This window comes from Galleria mellonella, unplaced genomic scaffold (genome assembly GCF_026898425.1).
Source record: "Galleria mellonella isolate WM207_F2 unplaced genomic scaffold, CSIRO_AGI_GalMel_v1 utg96, whole genome shotgun sequence".
In the NCBI taxonomy this organism is placed as follows: Eukaryota; Metazoa; Arthropoda; class Insecta; order Lepidoptera; family Pyralidae; genus Galleria; species Galleria mellonella.
Genome location: NW_026442179.1, coordinates 5,596,964 through 5,617,290, shown reverse-complemented (window position 1 = coordinate 5,617,290; position 20,327 = coordinate 5,596,964). Strand labels below are relative to the sequence as shown.

Sequence of the window (20,327 nt, the reverse complement as noted above, 5' to 3'; positions counted from 1 at the left end):
TGATACCATTAAGAGACTACCGATTAAACCGTCTTTCAAAAAAAACGTTCACGCTCACTTTTTTACTTTATCCGAGCAGTAAGTACTTTACATTATTCTCAATTTCGTGTATAATATAGTATGTCATATATGTGTATATATATATATATATATATATATATATATATATATATATATATATATATATATATATATATATATATATATATATTCGTTTATATATGTAATTTTAGTATGTATGTATATCAATAATTAGTAGTACCGCATTCGAGTATTCTGACACTTCCCTATTGTTGACTGGGAGAGAATGTTTTTAGCATTAAGTCCGCCATGTACACATATTATAAATAAATAAATAATGTACTATGTAAATGATACACGTTGATAATTTACCTAAACAAATAGTGATTCAAGCTGTGTTAATATGTAGCAATGAATAGGTACCGTTTGTAGACATAGCGATAAATGTGTCGTACGAACAGTACCAATGGATAAACAAAAGAGTGACTTTACTAAGAACTAAGTCTTGCACTGAGGGAATAGTTTACAGCTATAAGAAATATCAAAATGACAAGTAATTATCATAAAATTAGTCATAATCATCCCAGCCATTATCCGTCCACTGCTGGACATAGTCCTCCCCCATAGACTGCCATAAGCAACGGTCCTGAGCCACCTGCATCCACTGACTCCCTGCAATGCATTTGAGGTCGTCACTCCATCTAGTCGGGAGCTCGTCCTACACTACGTTTGCCCGTACAAGGTCGTTACTTAAGAACCTTTTTCCCCATAAATACGTAACTCACGGACACATGTGTGCAAGAGATATTATGTATAAATATATAAGAATAATATATAAAACAGTGATAAATATATAAGATACCAGAGGGAGACTTTGTACAAAATTCGTTTGCTTGGGTACCTCTGTCCCATTCGTGTTTCAACCGTGAAGCAGTTGTGTTTGCAAGGTTGTGTTTTGATTTGAAGGGTGGGATATGGCGTGAATTTACTGGGTACAGAGGAATAACACCTGAGTCCTCAGGAATGGCAACGCATGAGGGGTATCATGGGCGAAACAGTATACTCTGTTATGTGCATGGTACTGCTCATGTCTATAGGCGACGGTTACCACTTTCCATTAGGTGGGCTGTCAGCTTGTTTGCCATTCTAAGTTGTATAAAAAAAAAATAGATTATCGTCATATTTCATCAAATTAACGCAAAATAATATTGAACTATACGTATAAACCTTCCTCTTGAATCACTCTATCTATTGATGTAAACCGCATTAAAATCCCTTGCGTCATTTAAAATATCTAAGCGTACAGACGGGCGGGAAGCGACTTTGTTTTATACTATGTAGTGATGGAGATACTTACTTGAAAAAATCGTACAATTTCAGCGGTGACCTGCAGCGATATAGGTATCAGGTTGTTGTACAATATTAGGAACGTGAGGAAGTTGAAGCCGAAGTGGGCGTTCTGTGCCTCTGTAACAAATCACATTAATGTATATTTTTAACATTATTCATATTAACTAGCTGTACCTACTAGCTGTAACAACTTTCTATTTGCAAGCCAGTTCGAAATTTAAATAAAACCTTGTATTAGTTACCTCCTTGGTAGCCATGTTTCGAAGTAAAAGGTCATTCCATTTTTAAATTTCAGGACAGATATGAGTTTACATAGTAATTTATCTGGCCGCAAAACACGACAGATATGGATTTTCATACAACTTTTGCCGGCCGCTGCCCGCATGTATCTGGCCAGTACGGCAATTTTGATTTATCTCTAAGAAGATTGTCAAAATAATGCTCACATTTCCAAGCATGTTTGAGAAAAATATTTTTACTTATTTTATTTACTAACTAAGCTATGAGTAGAATAAATAAAATATAAAGAATATTGCTTATAGAGAGTTTGCTTATATAGAGCGTTCACCGTAGTAACGATTAGGAGGTCGCACAGTTTACCATTCAAGTTGTATAAAAACGAACCTTCGAGGCCGATGTACCAGTCGTTGTGCGAGCGCATCCAGAGCTCGTTGAAGATGGCGCTGAGCAGCGACAGCGCCAGCAGGATGATGAACAGCATCAGGATGTGCGTGTTCGTCTGGCGGTCGATCGACGAACGCTTCAGGGGTGCTGTCCACAATACATATAGCATACATTCACAAGGTGGAAGAAATCATATAAAAATTCATCTACTATTCTCGCCTTGTCTCACCTGTCTCCCTCCGATTTCATGAGGTTTGCATGGCTATTTTTGGCTTTGAATAAATATATATAGCAATATCTATATATTTTAGTTATAATATCTAATAACTATATACTGGCCCAATAACGAATACGTTAAAAGTCTGTTATAAAAAAAATAATATTGGATAAGATTTTAACATGTTCTGAAATAGATATACGACCGATGTGGGCGATATCGAAATGGGTGATGAACTTTTTACGGCCATCAATGTCCAGAGGATATATAGATATCGGATCGGTATTCATATTAGCCATGCTTATTTTGAAGTGTGAAATATGATAGTGAAATTATAGGCCATAACATCATAGTCCTCAGGAATGGCAACGCATGCGGGGCATTATGGGCATCACAGTATATTGGTAGACATCTATGTTGCAGTTCAGAGGGAGACTTTGTACAAAAGTCGATTGCTTGGGTACCTCTGACCCATTCGTGTTTTAACCGTGATGCAGTTGTGTTTGCATGGCTGTGTTTCGGTTTGAAGGGTGGGATATGGCGTGAATTTACTGGGTACAGAGGAATAATACCTGAGTCCTCAGGAATGGCAACGCATGGGGGGTATCATGGGCGAAACAGTATACTTTGTTATATCCATGGTACTGTTCATGTCTATAGGCGACTGTTACCACTTTCCATCAGTTGGGCCGTCAGCTTGTTTGCCATTCTAAGTTGTATAGAAAAAAAAATAATTGCCGTGTGGTCCCGGCATAGAACGGGCCACCCCTTTTTCTTGTGGGTGTCATAAGAGGGGACTAAGGGAACGTAATGGTCGAGAGATGGACAGCAACGCCCCTGTTGGAACATCATCAGTCTATCTGCGGTTACTAATTCACCTGCACAGCGTAGCAACTAATGGATAAATCGCTCTTATGGGGGAGATCTAGGTTCAGAAGTGCACAGTACTTGGCTGATATAATGACAAAGATGTTCATGTCTATATGCGACCATTTTTTCATCAAGAGGGCTGTCAGTTTGTTTGCGATCCTGTACACCATAAGAAAAGAATTTAAAAGTAGGTTGGAGCAAAAAATATAAGGTACATAATCGTAAAATCCTCTTAGTATACCGAACAAATATTTAAGGAATCGGGATTCAAGGATCGCTTACTCAATGTAACTTCACAATAAGTGATCGCTCTAAGTGAACGAATGCAGCGTACCTTTGGTGGAGTTCTTCATGAGCTTGGTCTCGTGTCCCGTGTACACGACCAGCGCGTGTACCCACGACGTGTTCCGCAGCATGGCGCCGCGCAGCAGCATCTGTTCCAGGCCCAGGGGGATCGCCCTGCGGATCAACATGAGCTATTGAATAAATCGTCTAGCATTCTAGAATTAACTAGTTTGGCTGTAATAATAAAGTATTTAATAAACCATTTAGCGTTCTAGAAGTCTAGAGCTGATCTAATCACATTAATTTACAATGACCTAATCACGAGGCCTTGGGGGGAAAAGGGATTGTTAGTAATGCGGATTAGTAACCCTGGTAAACTGGTAATATACTCTATCAGGTCGACCTCCTCGCGGTTTCCTCTGGAAACCATCGTGATTGATTCATTAGTAAAATTGTAACGATGGGCTAACTGACTTGCTTCATCTTCACTAATCATCTTTCACTGATGCCCCGCCAGTGTATACCGATAGCGGAGGCGGGGTTACCATTCCATTATCATTCATTAAAAAAATATCACGAGGCCTATTGCGTGAATACATGGACCATGTAACTAAATCTTTTGGTATTCAAAAAGTTGTGTTTACATGCTGTGTGCCAAGTTAGAACGTAAGATATGGTAGAGAAATTAAATTATAGATTTTTGACTAGAGATCTCTATGCCAGAAAAGTTAGTAATATAATACGGGTGGGCTTATGTGACCGCTTATCACCGGACAATATGCACCTTATGCGATTATCATGAAGTATTGGATGCCGGCTTCGAAGTGATTCAAGACAGATGGTAAACGGAATTCACTCAAAAGCTTCAGAATGATTAATACAATCACAGTATAAATCATTGGCTATTTTAGTGATCTTACGTTTATGTAATGCGGTTTAGCGTCATATGGATTATGATTCATTATCACAGTCGGCGTGAATTTTTTGTAATTAGATCGAAAAAGCTCGAAACTAGTCGAGCTTTTTCGATCTAATTACACGTAAGTTAAACCGGTAATTAGTACATTAAAACATAATACGGCAACCACTCATCATCAGGAGGAATTTTAATTACTTAAGCTCAGATACTATCGTGAGGTTATTTTTTAATAGGTGATAATGATATAGTAGCCCCGCTTGCGCTATCAGTTTACACTGGTGGGGATGATAGATGAGGATGAAAGCAGGTGAGTTAGCTCATCCTGACGAATTCAACTAGAATTAATCACGATGGTTTCCAGGGGGAACCACGTGGAGATCGACATGACAGGATATATTTCTTGGGCTGTTTGACCCCATTACTAACAATCCCTTTCCCCGCAACGTGAGGTATTTGTCAGTGTTGTTGGTAAAGTGAACTCACTTAGTATTAGTGGGCTTCAAACTGCCGTTGAACTCGTAGAGGTGTCGGTTGGGCGGCTCGCACTGCACGGTGGCGCGGTAGGCGGCCAGCTCGGCCGCCGTGTCCAGCCGCGCCGTCTCCGCCTGCGCCTGCCGCACCTTCAGGTTCGTCTCGCCGTCCAGGTTGGACGTCTCGATGAACGACATGCCCTGCGGCGCGCTACGGGGTACCAACTACTTGTTAAGGACACTGACAGGAGATAAACATTATGGTATTATTTAAAAAGAAAATGGACTACCAACGTATACGTTACTGACATACTAAAGAAACAATTCTGGTAACCTGCACCAAAGATTTTGGTGAGGAAATTCAAGAAGGATTTCCGACATTTATGACAGATCATGTTCATTGAACAGAAACTTTGTTTAATATCCAAGTATAACTGAAATAGCATGTAATAGGCATTTTACGGAAGCTGAAACATCTACTCTCATGATTGAAGGTATACAAGAGCTTGATCTTCCGATGGTCGCAAATACAAAAAAAAAAACAATGATTTTTTCAAGAGGCTTGCAGCAATTTAGAACTGCTGAAGTTCTAGAACTGTCCGCATTGGTTATAAACTTATATTTTTGCAAACAATACTTAACTAATAAAAAAGATTAGGCGTTTATGTCAAACTCTCATGATACATAAATAATAGTTTGCAAAGCTCTAAACTTTAAAAAGCTTTAAAGCTCGGTTTCGAAGATATCGCAATATTGTTTACGTTCAAGATAATAGCTTAAGTACTACACAAAGGTAAAACTAACCTGGACGCGAGCAATATGAGGTCAGCGGGGAAGAACTGGTTGTTGATCACCTTGCATATGTCGCCGACCTGCAGCCGCTCCCACCGGATCCTCTCCCAGCGACCCTCGCGCAGCACCTCCACTTTCCGTCTGTTCGTCTCATCGTCCGCACGGTGCCGTTTCTGTTTTGAAACCATATTATTAATAAGCTTTATAAGTTTTTTATTCTATGCAGTACTGGACGACCACCCTAATGAAAGTAATACCCGAAACTTTGTTTAAAGTCATCCGTTTGGATGCTTTTATATCATCCTGCAGCTTCTTAGCATTCCGTGTTCCTATTTGAAGACTAAGATATAGCAGTGAAATTACTATATATTGTGACTTAAGATGTTCATACCACGAGAGTCAGTAATGCGGTGGTAGTGCTTCTAGTATTGCAAAGATTTATGGGAACTATTATCAAGTAAACTATAAAAAAAATACCAGAGAGCGACTTTGTACAAAAGTCGATTGCTTGGATACCTCTGTCCCATTTGTGTTTCAACCGTGAAGCAGTTGTGTTTGCATGGCTGTTTCGGTTTTTGAAGGGTGAGATATGGCGTGAATTTACTGGGTACAGAGGAATAACACCTGAGTCCTCAGGAATGGGAACGCATGGAGAGTATCATGGGCGAAACAGTATACTCTGTTATGTCCATGGTACTGCTCATGTCTATAGGCGACGGTTACCACTTTACATCAGGTGGGCCGTCAGCTTGTTAGCCATTCTAAGTTGTATAAAAAAAATACCCGAAAAAATCTTAAATTAAGGTGAATGCGAAATTATGTGTGAATTTTAGATTCCATCATATGAAATGAACATAGCTCAAATAAAACTTTTGAGGGTCGCCACTGCCCCCAACGACTTCTGAAGACGACTGAGTCAGCTTCACGATGCATTCTAAGTAAAGCGCGAGCAACTAGCGTAAGCTACTGTTTTGGCTAAGTATAACATATTTCTTTCGGATCTGATATTACTTTGCGTTTCTCTTGAGCATTCAACGTGGATATATGCACAGCATACTTACAAAGTCTTCGACAATCTCTTTGATGGCACTGACGCTGAGTATGAGTATGAGGGGCGTGAGCGTGGTCCAGCGGCCGGTGGGCGACACGTCGGGGATCTGCTGCAGCAGCGCGATCAGCAGGAAGAAGCAGTTCGAGTAGCGGCGGAATTGCTCGAACAGGAACAGCGGAATGAACGACGGCACACTGGGGACAATATCAAAAGTACATACTTACTACCAATCATATAACGGACATGTCTAGAAAGAACAGTGCTTTCCAAATTACGACCATGTAATTTTACACATAGTACATTTAAATAAATACACGTATTGTTAAATATGATTTAAAAGAGTATCAGTTGAGTTTTTTGCGGGCTTTTCTTAACAGATAACAACTTTTAGAAACCTAAAAAAATAAGTATTAAAATTGCTTGTAAACTAGTTTACTTGAGTAAAGATAATTTAAATTTTATATTTTCATGGCTGAAGATAGAATGGTTGGTGTACAATTTCCTTCTTAACGTTTATATTTCTATGATGATATATCATGCTCGCACAATCTCTACTACTCCCAATACTTGACTATGCCGACGTCTGTTTTTTGGATGTGACTGAGGAGCTTACAAGCTGGAACGATTACAAAATCTGGCCATTAGGTTCATCTTTGGTCTTCGTAAATATGATCACGTTTCTGCCTTTCGCAACCAGTTAAAGTGGCTTCCTATCCGACTTCGACGTGATATGCACATCCTTTCTTTCCTTTATAACATACTTAATAACCCCAATTCTCCTTCGTACCTCCGCTCTCGATTTAAATTATTACCACCACCAATCCGTCCTAAACGCTCCTGTCAAGTTCAGTCCAGGATTCTCGACCTACCTTTGTGTAGAACACATTTTATGGGCAACTCTTTCTCGTATTGAGCTGCCCAATTATGGAACAAACTCCCTTCCTACATACAAGAGAGCCCTTCAATTACCTCTTTCAAGAAAAGGTTGAAGTTACATTTTCTTTCCTTTGAGTCATAATCTTAATTTATTTATTTTTATAATTGAACTGTCAAATTTTAAAATCATTGAACTAAATTTCTATTCTAGGTAGTATATTCATTTATTTTAACATCCACTGTATAAGTAGGTAGATTTTATATTTATTTATAGTATATGTATTTATGTAATATTTTATTATGTATCTTAATATTTTATTTAACTGTATATTTGTTTATGTACACTAAATAATAATAGTTGTAGCACATCAGCTGCCCGCTAGCAACATGTTTTCTAACTGCATTGGGTTGACTGGAAGAGATCTCTGTCAGAGATAAGTCCACCCTTGCTCACAATATTTATAAATGCATTAACATTGTAATTTACAAGTGCAATAAAGAATATATATATATATTGGCGGGGCATCGGTAGAGAATGCAACGATAAGAATGGAGTCAAGTCAGTGGGGTCTATCCTGGTGAATCCGATAGTATGAGTAAGAAACCTACGATGATTTTCTGTCGAACTGACAGTGAGTCGCGTTATAATTATTATTAAAAAAATAAGGATTATTAACAGTGACATTCACTGAAAGTTAAATTAACCACGGCAGTTACCAAGGGACCTGTGCGTGGAATCCTGGCTCTGATTCTGAATCTTATTATGATTTTCGCTCAAAAATAAGGAATTTTAGAAGAGATACATAAAAGAGTTTACACGCCACAGGTTCGGTCATGGTCGTCTCAGCGACAGAATTAGCGATAACCCCATAAAAAGTCCATAAGTACGTGTGACATCAGGCGCGGCGTGGGCAACCTGCCAGCGTTGTGTTGATACGCGACATAACAACGCGTAAACAGTGCCACGCCGGCCCACTAAACAATAAGGGGCCAGATAGATTATACAATAAATAAAGTTGTTCCAGATAGGGAGACGTGTTCCGGAGTGCGGGCCACGAATCAGCAAGTGCAGTGCGAGAGGGACGATCTTTGACTTGGTAGACTGTCACAACATAATTAGTATGCTATTATACTCATATTGTAGTATTAGAAATTTACTAATACTTGTACTTAAATATTCGTATTTATTTATTTATTGATAGGATACACTGGTAGATTAGATCTAACTGGTCTTACATTTAGAGGCAACCACAGCATGCTTTGTATTTGAGAAACATTAAAATGGAATTAAACTATTAAATGTCATTAAATGAATAAAGGACATGAAGTTATGTGGCATATAATATATATATATATATATATATATATATATATATATATATAGCTGAATAATAGAGAGACGTGGTTTTGAAATTAATTGGATCGAGAGAGCCGTCCACACCAGAGGGCTGAAGTGTCCATACATCCCCGTAGATACGTACATAATTATCAATGTTTTAAATATCAGATAAACTTATTATAAATTTATTAATGACATGTTGTAATTTACATTATGTAAAACAAATATTGTAATGAGGCAAAACTGTGATTGTTACAGCCTATGCTGTAAATACTATAAATGACGTAGTGGAGTAACATGAAACAGTTATGCTAGCTATAAAGTTCAAACTTGTGGCGGCATAGTGGGCCGGGTCTATGTCCTCCCTTTAATATGGTTGAGTGCAATGATGGCTGGCTCATCCGTCATACTCGTGAACAGGTGCTGCTTGTAGGGACTGGTCTGTTTGGGTTACAAACGCTGATTAGACTATTTGCTTTTGCAACAGCATACGCTGGTGGTCACTCTATACTCCCAAATTTGAATTTAAAAATGAATCAATATTATTGTAAACATGTATAAAATTTATTTGCAAAAAGAATATGAGCCGAGTTTCCTGTCAGTTCTTCTCATGTCGAACTCATTCCGAACTGACGGTAGATTTGACATATCATAAGAGTCTGGAATAGACCTACATGAATAAAGATATTTTGCATTTGAATTGTCGATAAAATATGTGCACGTTATTGTTGAATGAACCGTTAACCGTCCACTGCTGAACATAGCCTCCTACATAAGAGGGGGCTTTGCCATTAGTTGCCACGCTGGGCAGGCGGATTGGCAATCGCAATTTGGCTTTAAGTGTTGTTTTAAGAGGGACACTGCTGTCCATCCCTCGACCATAATAAGCTCCCTTAGTCGACCTATACGACACCCACGGGAAAGGAAGGAGTAGCTCATTCTATGCCGGAACCTACACGGCTAGAATATGTGCATACAAAACCATAATGTAGGAAATTTAAAACGGGTCAAATTAACATTGTTATCGGCAACAATTTGTTCATTTTACGACCAGATCGGAATCCATTTTACCAATTCTGTTATCGCTTTTTAACGTTCGTCTATGTAAATATGTGTATATTTACCAGATAATGACTACCATTGCACAAAAGCATGGACGGTTATTTTAGTGGTGAAATTAACGGTCTCTGTTTTTACGACTATTTCCAGGGAAACCGCGTGGAGGTCGATCTGACTCATATTGATCGCAATGGGGTCACTAATGTTACAAAAATCCTTTCTTCCAGCGTGGACAGTGTAACCAACGATCAGGAAATAGTTCAGTATAGTGAATAACTAGCATTTTGCCTGTTACTTTGTACGCGTGGATTTTAGATGCAGAATACTATAGGAACGAATTCAATAAACCCATTTTAGATGACGTATCGAGATAAAACACAAGCCAGATTTTAAGATGGACTTTTAGAAATCAAACTGTGAAAACCGCATCCAATGTGGTGCAGTTGTTTTTGCATGATACCGGAAAAAACATCGTATAGTTACAATTTTATTATATTATTTTATAATTTATTCACATACAGGTGTTATTCCTCTGTACCCTGTAAATTCACTGCCATATCTCACCCTTCAAACCGAAACAGCCATGCAAACACAACTGCTTCACGGTAGAAACACGAATAGGACAGAGGTACCCAAGCAAACGACTTTTGTACAAAGTCTCCCTCTGGTATGGTGGAGAATTAGTTACGGTAGTGTAACAGGAAACATAACTATCCGGTCCATGTCATGTTATAAATTTGAAAATGGTTGTCGAGATCACATACAAGTTTGGAATTCAGGACACGACATGTTTCATGTATTATTTTTATATTCCTCGCGCACCAATAAAATTCATTTCTATTGTTATTTCTTATTCCACTCGTGTTTCTGCCGTTCGTGAAGCAGCTGTGTCAAGGCGCATAACGATGGCATAGCACCATAGGCGTCAGGAATGATAACGCGTGAGGGTGGGGTGAGAAGGGATTTTTAGTTATGGAGATTGGTAATCCCATTGCTATGTACCCTATCAGGTCGACCTCCACGCGGTTCCCTCTGGAAACCAACGTGATTGATTTATTGTTGAATTCGTTACGAGTGGTCCACTGACCTGCTTCATCATCATCTATCATCCTTCACTGGTGCCCCGCCAGTGTATACCAATAGCGCAGGCGGAGTAACCATTCCATTATCATCTATTAAAAAAAAGTGTGAGGGTTACCATGGGAAGAATTCTGTGACGTTCATGTCTACAATGACAGCTGAGTTTCTTGCCCATTCTACACACCTGAAAGTGCATTCCGAACTGGGCGGTAAATTAAAAGATAGATAGATACTCTTTATTGTTTCCTCCAAAAGATTACAATAGTAAACTTATTATAGATACAAACAATTACAAGAAATAATCACAATGAGAAAACAATGGGCGAGCTTATGGCTAAGAGCGATCTCTTCCAGGCAACCTTTGGATGGAGAGTAATTATAAACAATTTGGTGGGAGAGACGATGAAAATTCTGTTAGTTCTAAATATGGAGATGTGATACATATAATAATACAAATATATGTTTATAATTTCTGAACAGTCCTTATTTAATTTTACTTGAATATATTTTATTATAATCGATGGTAATCACTCTCCATAAGGTGGGCCGTCAGCTTGTTATTCCATGTTGCATAAAAAAAGTATGGTCTCACCTGTATTTGGCGGTGGATATTCTGTTGGAGACGAACTTGATCGGCTGCTGGCTGTTCATGAAGATGACCCGGTTCTGCTGGTCGCATGGCGCGCCGTCGGTCACGCCGGACGTGGTCGCCTCGTCCTCATCTGGGTAACGACAAAAATTTGGATTAGGTAAATAACTTCCATCAGGTAGATCGTATGCTTCGTTGCCACCCTTCGATATTTTTTTTAAATACACTATAGTTATGATTAAATTTGTGAAATCATGAATTTTATCAAAACTTTGAAAGAATCATCAAAATCAGTATTGAGTAATACATAGTACAAATAAAGGCGAAATGAAAAACTTTTCTTTTTTGAGATCGGCTAAACGATGCCGTCGAATTGAAATAGAATTTAGTTTGGTCACAATTGAAACTATGGCTTTTTTGTAGCAACACTTTCAATTCAAAAAGTACGCAGTCGTGTGCATCGGAAGCGACGTGCAATTTCGTTACAGTAGCCGAGCCGCTGTAACTTGGGCAAAAATAATTAGAATTTTGTTCCACAAAAAAAAATCCCAACTTCATTCGCGGTAAAACCAGTTATTTTGATTTTAAAACTAAACTATTGAATCGACATTGATAAAAAAATTATGAAAAATTAGAATAATCCAAATCGGTTTATAAATAACGGAGATATGAGATGACAAAGATAAAAAACACAACCGAATTGATAATCTCCTCTTTTTCGGAAGTCAGTGAACAGCAATTTTGGTCGAGTTAAAATTAGAAGCTTTATTAATTGCAAAAATAAGTAATAAAAGTAGTTTAATTTCGCACAATGTAGGCGAATTGGGAAGACAGCTTAAAAAAACACGCGAAAGTTTAAAATAAAAAAAAAAAAAAACATTTTACTGTACGAGTTCCTTATTCAGCTACAGAAAATCATCAAAATTTGTTTTATAATTTTGATCCGTTGACCAAATGACACCGTGACGATCGTAGCCTTCATTAGAACACAGGTGTTACAATCACCGCTACAATCGATTGGCTGATGAGTTTCAATAGTAAATTGAATAGTGAGTCTGACCGGAAACCGATTGTTAGTAACAGTCACTAATGATCCCACTGCTAAGCAATACAGCCTGTGAGGTTGACCTCCACGCTGTCCCCAAGGAAATCATTGTGATTGATTCCTGGTGGATTCGTCGTGCCATCAACTGACTTAGGGAATTAAAATCGTCATTGTAGACGGATCAAAATAGGAAACTTTCTAGTTCGTTAATATTACGGGGGGGGGGGGTGAAGGGATTATTAGTAATGGGTTCTAACAGTTCCATTGCTAGCAATATATAACTTATTAGGTCGAACTCCACGCGGTTCTCTCCAGAAACTATCATGGTTTTTTTAGGTGTTTAAGGGATCCCGTCCTCACTGTTTTTTTTTGATGGATCGAAAATGGTATGGTAACCCCGCCTGCGCTAACGGTATACGCTTGCGGAGCACCAGTGAAGGGTGATAAATGAGAATGAAAACAGGCTAGTTAGCCCACCATGATGAATTCATCAGGAATTAACCATGATAGTTTCCAGGGAGAACCGCGAGGAGGTCGACCTGGTTGGGTATATTGCTAGCAATGGAATTCTCAGTCTCCATTACTAACAATCACTTTCCCCCCAAAATCCGTCCTCACTGTTGACGTCGTACGGGTGGCGGGATGCGTTTTACGACGAATTGTACTGTATTAATTGGGACGCAATACAATTCTTTGAGGAGCATAGTTTAAGATTGGACGACTGGGGACTGCGAGTAAGTCGTCCTCCGAGCAGACAACTCCTGTTCTCTGGAGGTGGTCCGCTCGAAGGCCGGTTGCCAGTCGTCATATTTCGTACTATACGCTATTAATAGCACCGCAAAAAATTTGTGTGATCCGTCGTGTTTAAGTGGTAACCTAAATTTAATAATGTGAAATTAATCACGATTAGCACAATGACCTACTTCCAACACCTATCATCTATACCGATATCAAAGCGGGGTTAGCATTTCATACACATTCATAAAAAAAAAGCCTAACATAAGTTATGTAAAGTAAATCTTATTACGATTCATGTAAGGTGGACTTTTTATCCATCCTATCCTATCGCCTATCGCTCCGCCTATCATTTACTGATAACTTGTCAGTATAAACTTTAGTGCAGGTGGGGCTACCATTCCATTTTAAGTCGTTTAAAAAAATTATCACCGACTGCAAATGACGAATCCGGTCGCTCGCGAACCGAAATAATCAACAATACTTAGCGTGCATCTCGAATTCGTGACGTCCTTAGTATTTTAAGAATCGCAAACATAGCAGTGCAGCATCTGAATATTTTCGCTCGCATACATTTTCCTGTTATTCCGTCCGTGTGATGACGAAGTTCTCTTTTAATAAGATAAAAATAGAATGACCAGTATGGTAGGCTCGCTTGCGCCAACCATAGGTATACGATGACCTAGTACTAGTAAGGGATGATAGATGACGATGAAGTCAGGTCAGTCAACCATGATTAATTCACTAAGAATTAAACACTACAGTTTCCGGGATTAGCACTTGGAAACCAATCATCACATGGACTTGAACATAGACTTTCCAATTAGGGAGAGGCAGTGTTACAATCAATGCGTTGGCACGCTTGGTAGGCAGGATGGTGATCGCAGTTAGACTTCAGTGATGTTCTAAGAGGGACAATGCTACCCATCCCTCGACCTTAATTTTCGAGGCATGAGTCGTAGCGTTCTTTTAGTTGTCTCATCCGACACTCACGGAAAAGAAAGGATGGCCCATTCTACGGCACAGATTACACAAAAAATCTTTAATCCCTATTAGGTACTAACAATTCTTCCCCACTAGTGAGGAAAGAAAAATATTACGTGAATAATAATTTTCATAGTCAGAGTAACATAAGAAGCCGTCTGATCAGTGCTGTAAATGTAGGCTATATATACTCTTTTTATATGGAGAGTTCTGTTCTTTGTAGCGTGACGATAAAAAGTTATTAGGGTGAGGATTTCGATGACCTCTAAAAGTCAGTAGCTTCAATGTACTTGAAATCTCGATATAGAACTTTAACTACTTCAATTACTTAATTAAATTGCTGTAATTAATTCAATTTTCTTTAAGTAAATGTGGTAGCTTATAATTGGCTTATTGTCATATATAGGTAGTATATTTGATTTTTAAGTTACTATAATTTTTATTTGTTTATATATTTTGCTTTTTGTTTTTTTTTTTTTGTTGCTTTTTTTTTAATTCTCTTATCTCTTTTACTGTGTATTATGTGCATGTTTTATTGTAATTTATGTGCTGTAAGTAATGTAAATAAATTATCTATCTATCTATTTATAAGTGTAAGCTTCTCTCAAAAATAATAAATTAATTAAAGGAAGCCAAATTCTTGATTTTATTGATTAGTTTAGAAAATACAACTTCTAAATCAGATCCGTTGTACGCTTTATTATCTGGTATCTACTTTCAAAATTAATTTAATATGGCAGTCTTAGCTGGGATACACAGAAAAAAAGCTATTGTAAGTATATTTTTATGAGACCCTGGCAAAAACTATTTTCACAAAATTTATAAGGATTTTAACGATGTAACCATACATACAAATCTGTTCAGACAGTTGCCCCCTTGTTCATAAAAACTACAATCTTCTACAAACCTTTTTTTTATACAATTTAGAATGGCAAACAATCTGACGGCCCACCTGATGGAAAATGGTAACCGTCGCCTATAGACATGAGCAGTACCATGGACATAACAGAGTGTACTGTTTCGCTCATGATACCCCATATGCGATGCCATTCCTGAGGACTCAGGTGTTATTCCTCTGTAACCAGTAAATTCACGCCATATCCCACCCTTCAAACCGAAACACAGCCATGCAAGCACAACTGCTTCACGGTAGAAACACGAATGGGACAGAGGTACCCAAGCAATCGACTTTTATATAGTGTCCCTCTGGTACTAATATACTAATTTATCTTTCCGTTTACCCGTGCGCAAATTCGTTGGCGTACCAGTAAACCTTGATAACGTTACACTCCATTTTTGGGTAGTCATGTAAAAAGGGCGTTCTTAATTGGACGACATCTTTATTTTGTATGTACATATGTTACGCGATACAGGTTTCAACAGATTACAACTTGTATGTGTACTACGCTCTTATGTGAGTGTTTTTATGTACGATAATGGAGTGGTAACCCCACCTGCGCTATCGGTATACGCTGGTAGGGCACCAGTGAGCGATGACACGTGCGGATAAAAGCAGGTTATTTGGCCTATAGTAAAAAATTCATACAGAATTAACTAAGATATTAGCTGAACCTAAACCAGAAATTTTTGAACATCTCTGTAAATTATTGATGCCCATTAATTCTTCTCCTTCCGTGTCTAGGAAAAGTAGATAAAGTTTTATTTGAGAACTCATTTCAGGGTACGATAGGGCTGATTCACCTGAAGAAGGTAAAATCCCTTAAAATAATAATAATATAAAAAAAAAGTAAGATGATTTCCAGAAGGAACCATATGGAGATCGACTTGATAGGGTACATTGCTAGCAATGGGGCCACTAGTCCCCATTACTAACAATCCGTTTTCTTCCTACGCTCGTGTAATATTCCGATACTTAATAACAAATTTATAGTTGTTTTTGTGACATAACATCTTAAATTATACTAATCAATACCTCTCTGCCCACAAGTTATTTTACTTTGGCATTGAATAATTTAACTAGGTACATGAACTGAGTACGATGCCGTCAGAAATATATATGAATCTAATATTTACCTACATAATTTAATAGTATACAATTACCGGTATACCATCAATAATAGTACACTGCTCATCTTAGGTTAAAAATATACATAGTATAGATTGGTAATGTGAAAGATAAGTTGTTACGTACGCTCGGAACGCACCTCAACACGAAATGTCAAATGTTCTGTCAGATTTGCGCTGTCTGCTATCGCTTGCTTTTACAAAATTAATACGTATAATAAATCTGTTGTTTATAATAATAGCATTTAAATACTACACCCAATATAGAAACCCACAAAACACAACAGACTGGCGACGAGGATCGAAGATTAACTGGTACAGCAGCATTAATCGGTACACCTAAAGTGAAATGGCGGGACAGCCACGTGTTCAATAACCCAATTGTTCCTACATACATACCCTTCCTTCCAATCCAGGGGCTCCTTTCCCTGTGATGATAGCCCGCTTCACAAATTCCTGTATCCATTACAATGGAAGTACAATTTACGCAACTTATGTCGTCACTCGCCGAGACACTACGTACGGTGCAGAACCAACAAGCGCAGATGCAAACCATGTTTATGCAGCAACAGCAAACTACAAGTAATAACACAGTAAGTGGTATTGTTTTACAACCTTATGATGAACTCCACGAATCTTTTGGATCATACATACAAAGATTGAACAATTATATTAATCTTAAAGGGGTTACAAGCCCTGTTACAAAGTTGCAAATCTTCTTAAATTGTATTGGTGCTAAATATTACCAAGTCTTCAAAAATATTACTGCTCCAGATACACTGGAAAATAAAACATATGAACAACTTGTTGAGATATTAAAGAACCATATTGCACCAGAACCAGGAGAAGTTGCTCAACAACACAAATTCTGTTTAAGGATTCAAAATGAAAATGAATCTATCGCTAACTACGTAGCGGGACTAAAGGAAATAGGAGGAAAATGCAATTTTATCTGCAATTCATGTAAATCTACAACATTTGATACACATTTACGTGTACAATTCATACGAGGTCTTCGCAGTTCAGAAATTAAAGAAAGGTTATTACAAGAATCATCACAAACATCATTTGATGAAATAATAAGGATTGCAATGGCAATCGAAACATCCAAAAGTGAAACCCAACAAATGGGGCCAGATGTTCATATGCCCAATATTAATAAAATTTCACAAAAACCTATACCAAAAATTTACAAAAATACAGGTACGAAAGGCAGCTGTTATAGATGTGGAAAATCAAACCACAAGGCAAATAAATGTTATTTGAAGAATAAATTATATTGTAAAAAGTGCAACCGAAAAGGACACATCCAATCAGTTTGCTTTAAGTCACAAAAACAAATTACAACAATTGAAGATGAAGAATATTCAAGTCAAGATGAAATTTATGAAATACATAAAATAGAAAACAGCGAAAAGGATGAAAAGTTTAAAATTACATTACAATTACATAGCAAAGAGAGACATACATGGGAATTGGATACAGGAGCCGCAGTCACCACCTGTTCTACAGAATATTATAATAAATATTTCAGTGATTTAAAACTAGAAAATTCAAAAATAAAATTGAGAACTTATACTGGTGAAATTATAAACCCAATAGGAATTTGTAACATAAAAATACAATACAAAAATAAGAAAATTACAGGAAGATTATTTGTTCTTAATAGGAAAGTCGACCCAGTAGTGGGAAGAGAATGGTTAAGAAAATTAGGAGTACGTTTGGAAATAAATAAAATAGAGATAGGGAGAAATGATATAACTGAAGAACAATACAAGAAAAATTTAGAAAAATTAATAGATCAATATAGAGAGATATTTTCAGAAGAAATTGGAGAAATAAGGAACTACACAGTGAAATTCAGCTTAAAAGAAAATGTTACACCAATTTTCATCAAGGCAAGACCAGTACCGTTTGCACTAAAAGAAAAAGTTGAAAACGAAATTGATCGATTAGAGAAGGCTGGGATATTAGAGAAAGTTACATATTCACAATGGGGAACGCCTGTAGTACCAGTCGTGAAGCAGAATGGCAGTGTACGGTTGTGTGCTGATTACAGAGCCACATTAAATAAAAATTTACTTGATGATAAGTACCCAATCCCAAGAGTGGAAGAAGTTTTCTCCAAACTAAGTGGTGGTAGATATTTCTGTACCTTGGATATAAATCAGGCATATTTACACATGAAAACTGACCCAGCCACAGCTGAAATGCAAGCCATCAGCACATGCAAAGGTACATTTAAAGTCAATAGACTAATGTTTGGTGTCAAAATCGCTCCAAATCAATGGCAAAGATACATGGATCAGACCCTCCAGGGACTACCAGGTACAGCCTGTTTCTTCGATGATATAGCTATTCAAGGACAGACATACATAGAATTATTAAAAAGAATACAAACTATCTTTCAAAAGTTAAAAGAGTGTGGACTACATTTAAATAAAAATAAATGTCAATTCTTGAAGAAATCTATTACATACTTGGGACATAAAATAAATGAGAACGGCTTGCATCCTACTGAAGAAAAAGTAAATGATATTAAGAATAGTCCACGTCCCACTGATGTATCTACATTAAGAACATTTCTGGGAATGGTTAATTATTACCAACAATTCATTCCTAATCTAGCTTCAAAACTAAATCCTCTATATACACTTCTACAGAAAAATATAAAATTTATATGGTCAAAAGAATGTGAAACTTCATTTCAAGAATTAAAGAAGGAAATATGTAGCGAAAAGGTACTTACACCCTTTCATACACACTTACCAATTACATTAGCTACTGATGCATCACCTGTTGGATTTGGTGCAGTGTTGTCACACATTATGCCAGATAATAAGGAGAGACCGATAGCATTTGCATCGAGATCACTTACCAGTGCAGAAAAAGGCTACAGCCAGCTGGATAAAGAGGCAGCAGCATTGATATGGGGTTTGAAAAAGTTCTTTCATTATTGCTATGGACGCAAGATTACATTAATAATTGACAATCAACCACTAGCAAGAATACTTCATCCGGAAAAGCCTATGCCTACAACTACCGCTGTAAGACTATTACACTATGCAAATTTTCTTGCTGGATTTGACTACAATATAAAAGTACGGAAGTCTACGGAACATGCAAATGCAGATTATTTCTCAAGGTTAGAACACCCTACAGTAAACTATAACCAACTAACAGATGATGATGTATTCTACTTGAATCAACTTACAGTACTACCAGTTACATTCCAGAAAATTAAAGAAGCTACAGCTAAAGATTTAGAATTACAAAAATTATATCAGGATATTCAATCAAGTACAAATTATACAAAAGGACTACATGAATTTTCTATACAAAGTAACTGCATTTTCTATGGAATAAGAATAGTCATTCCAAAACAATTACAACCTGAAATTCTACAAGAATTACATACAGCTCATACTGGTATTGTAAAAATGAAGGCACTAGCAAGAAGCTATGTCTGGTGGAAAAATATAGATGCAGATATAGAAAGAATGGTAAATGAATGTAAACCATGTTGTTTATTACAGAAAAATCCTACAAAAATACCTATACACAGTTGGGAATACCCAAAAGAACCATGGAGTAGAATTCACATTGATTATGCAGGACCATTTTTTGATCAATATTTTCTGATTGTTGTGGATGCATACACCAAATGGCTAGAAGTAATACCTACTACATCCATAACAACTACAGCTACTATTAAAATATTAAAAAACTTATTTACTACATTTGGACTACCTATAACTATAGTATCAGATAATGGAAGACAGTTCCGTTCAGAAGAAATGATGACATTTCTGAAAGAAAATGGAATTCAGTCCAAGTTTACAGCACCGTTTCATCCATCTACAAATGGACAGGCTGAAAGATATGTACAAACTTTTAAAAATAAAATTAAAAGCATGATCCATGAGAAAGGCACATTAATGGAAAAGTTATCAAGATTTTTGATGATGTACAGAAAAACTCCTAATAATACTACAG

The 20,327-nt window shown here is 37.3% G+C and overlaps 1 protein-coding gene across 10 annotated transcripts in view; it reads right to left on the bottom strand.

Annotated features, from left to right (window-relative positions):
* LOC113517711 (probable phospholipid-transporting ATPase IA) overlaps positions 1-20,327 on the bottom strand; it is a 125,935-nt gene that overhangs the window by 36,133 nt on the left and 69,475 nt on the right. For all 10 annotated transcript variants that reach the window (XM_052902750.1, XM_052902754.1, XM_052902756.1 and 7 more), the window contains 7 exons: positions 11,546-11,675; positions 6,610-6,793; positions 5,561-5,721; positions 4,770-4,967; positions 3,417-3,541; positions 1,996-2,142; positions 1,379-1,488 (listed from right to left, as the gene is read on the bottom strand). In XM_052902750.1, coding sequence (XP_052758710.1) covers positions 1,379-1,488; positions 1,996-2,142; positions 3,417-3,541; positions 4,770-4,967; positions 5,561-5,721; positions 6,610-6,793; positions 11,546-11,675 — 1,055 coding nt within the window. The remainder of the gene's footprint in view (positions 1-1,378; positions 1,489-1,995; positions 2,143-3,416; positions 3,542-4,769; positions 4,968-5,560; positions 5,722-6,609; positions 6,794-11,545; positions 11,676-20,327) is intronic.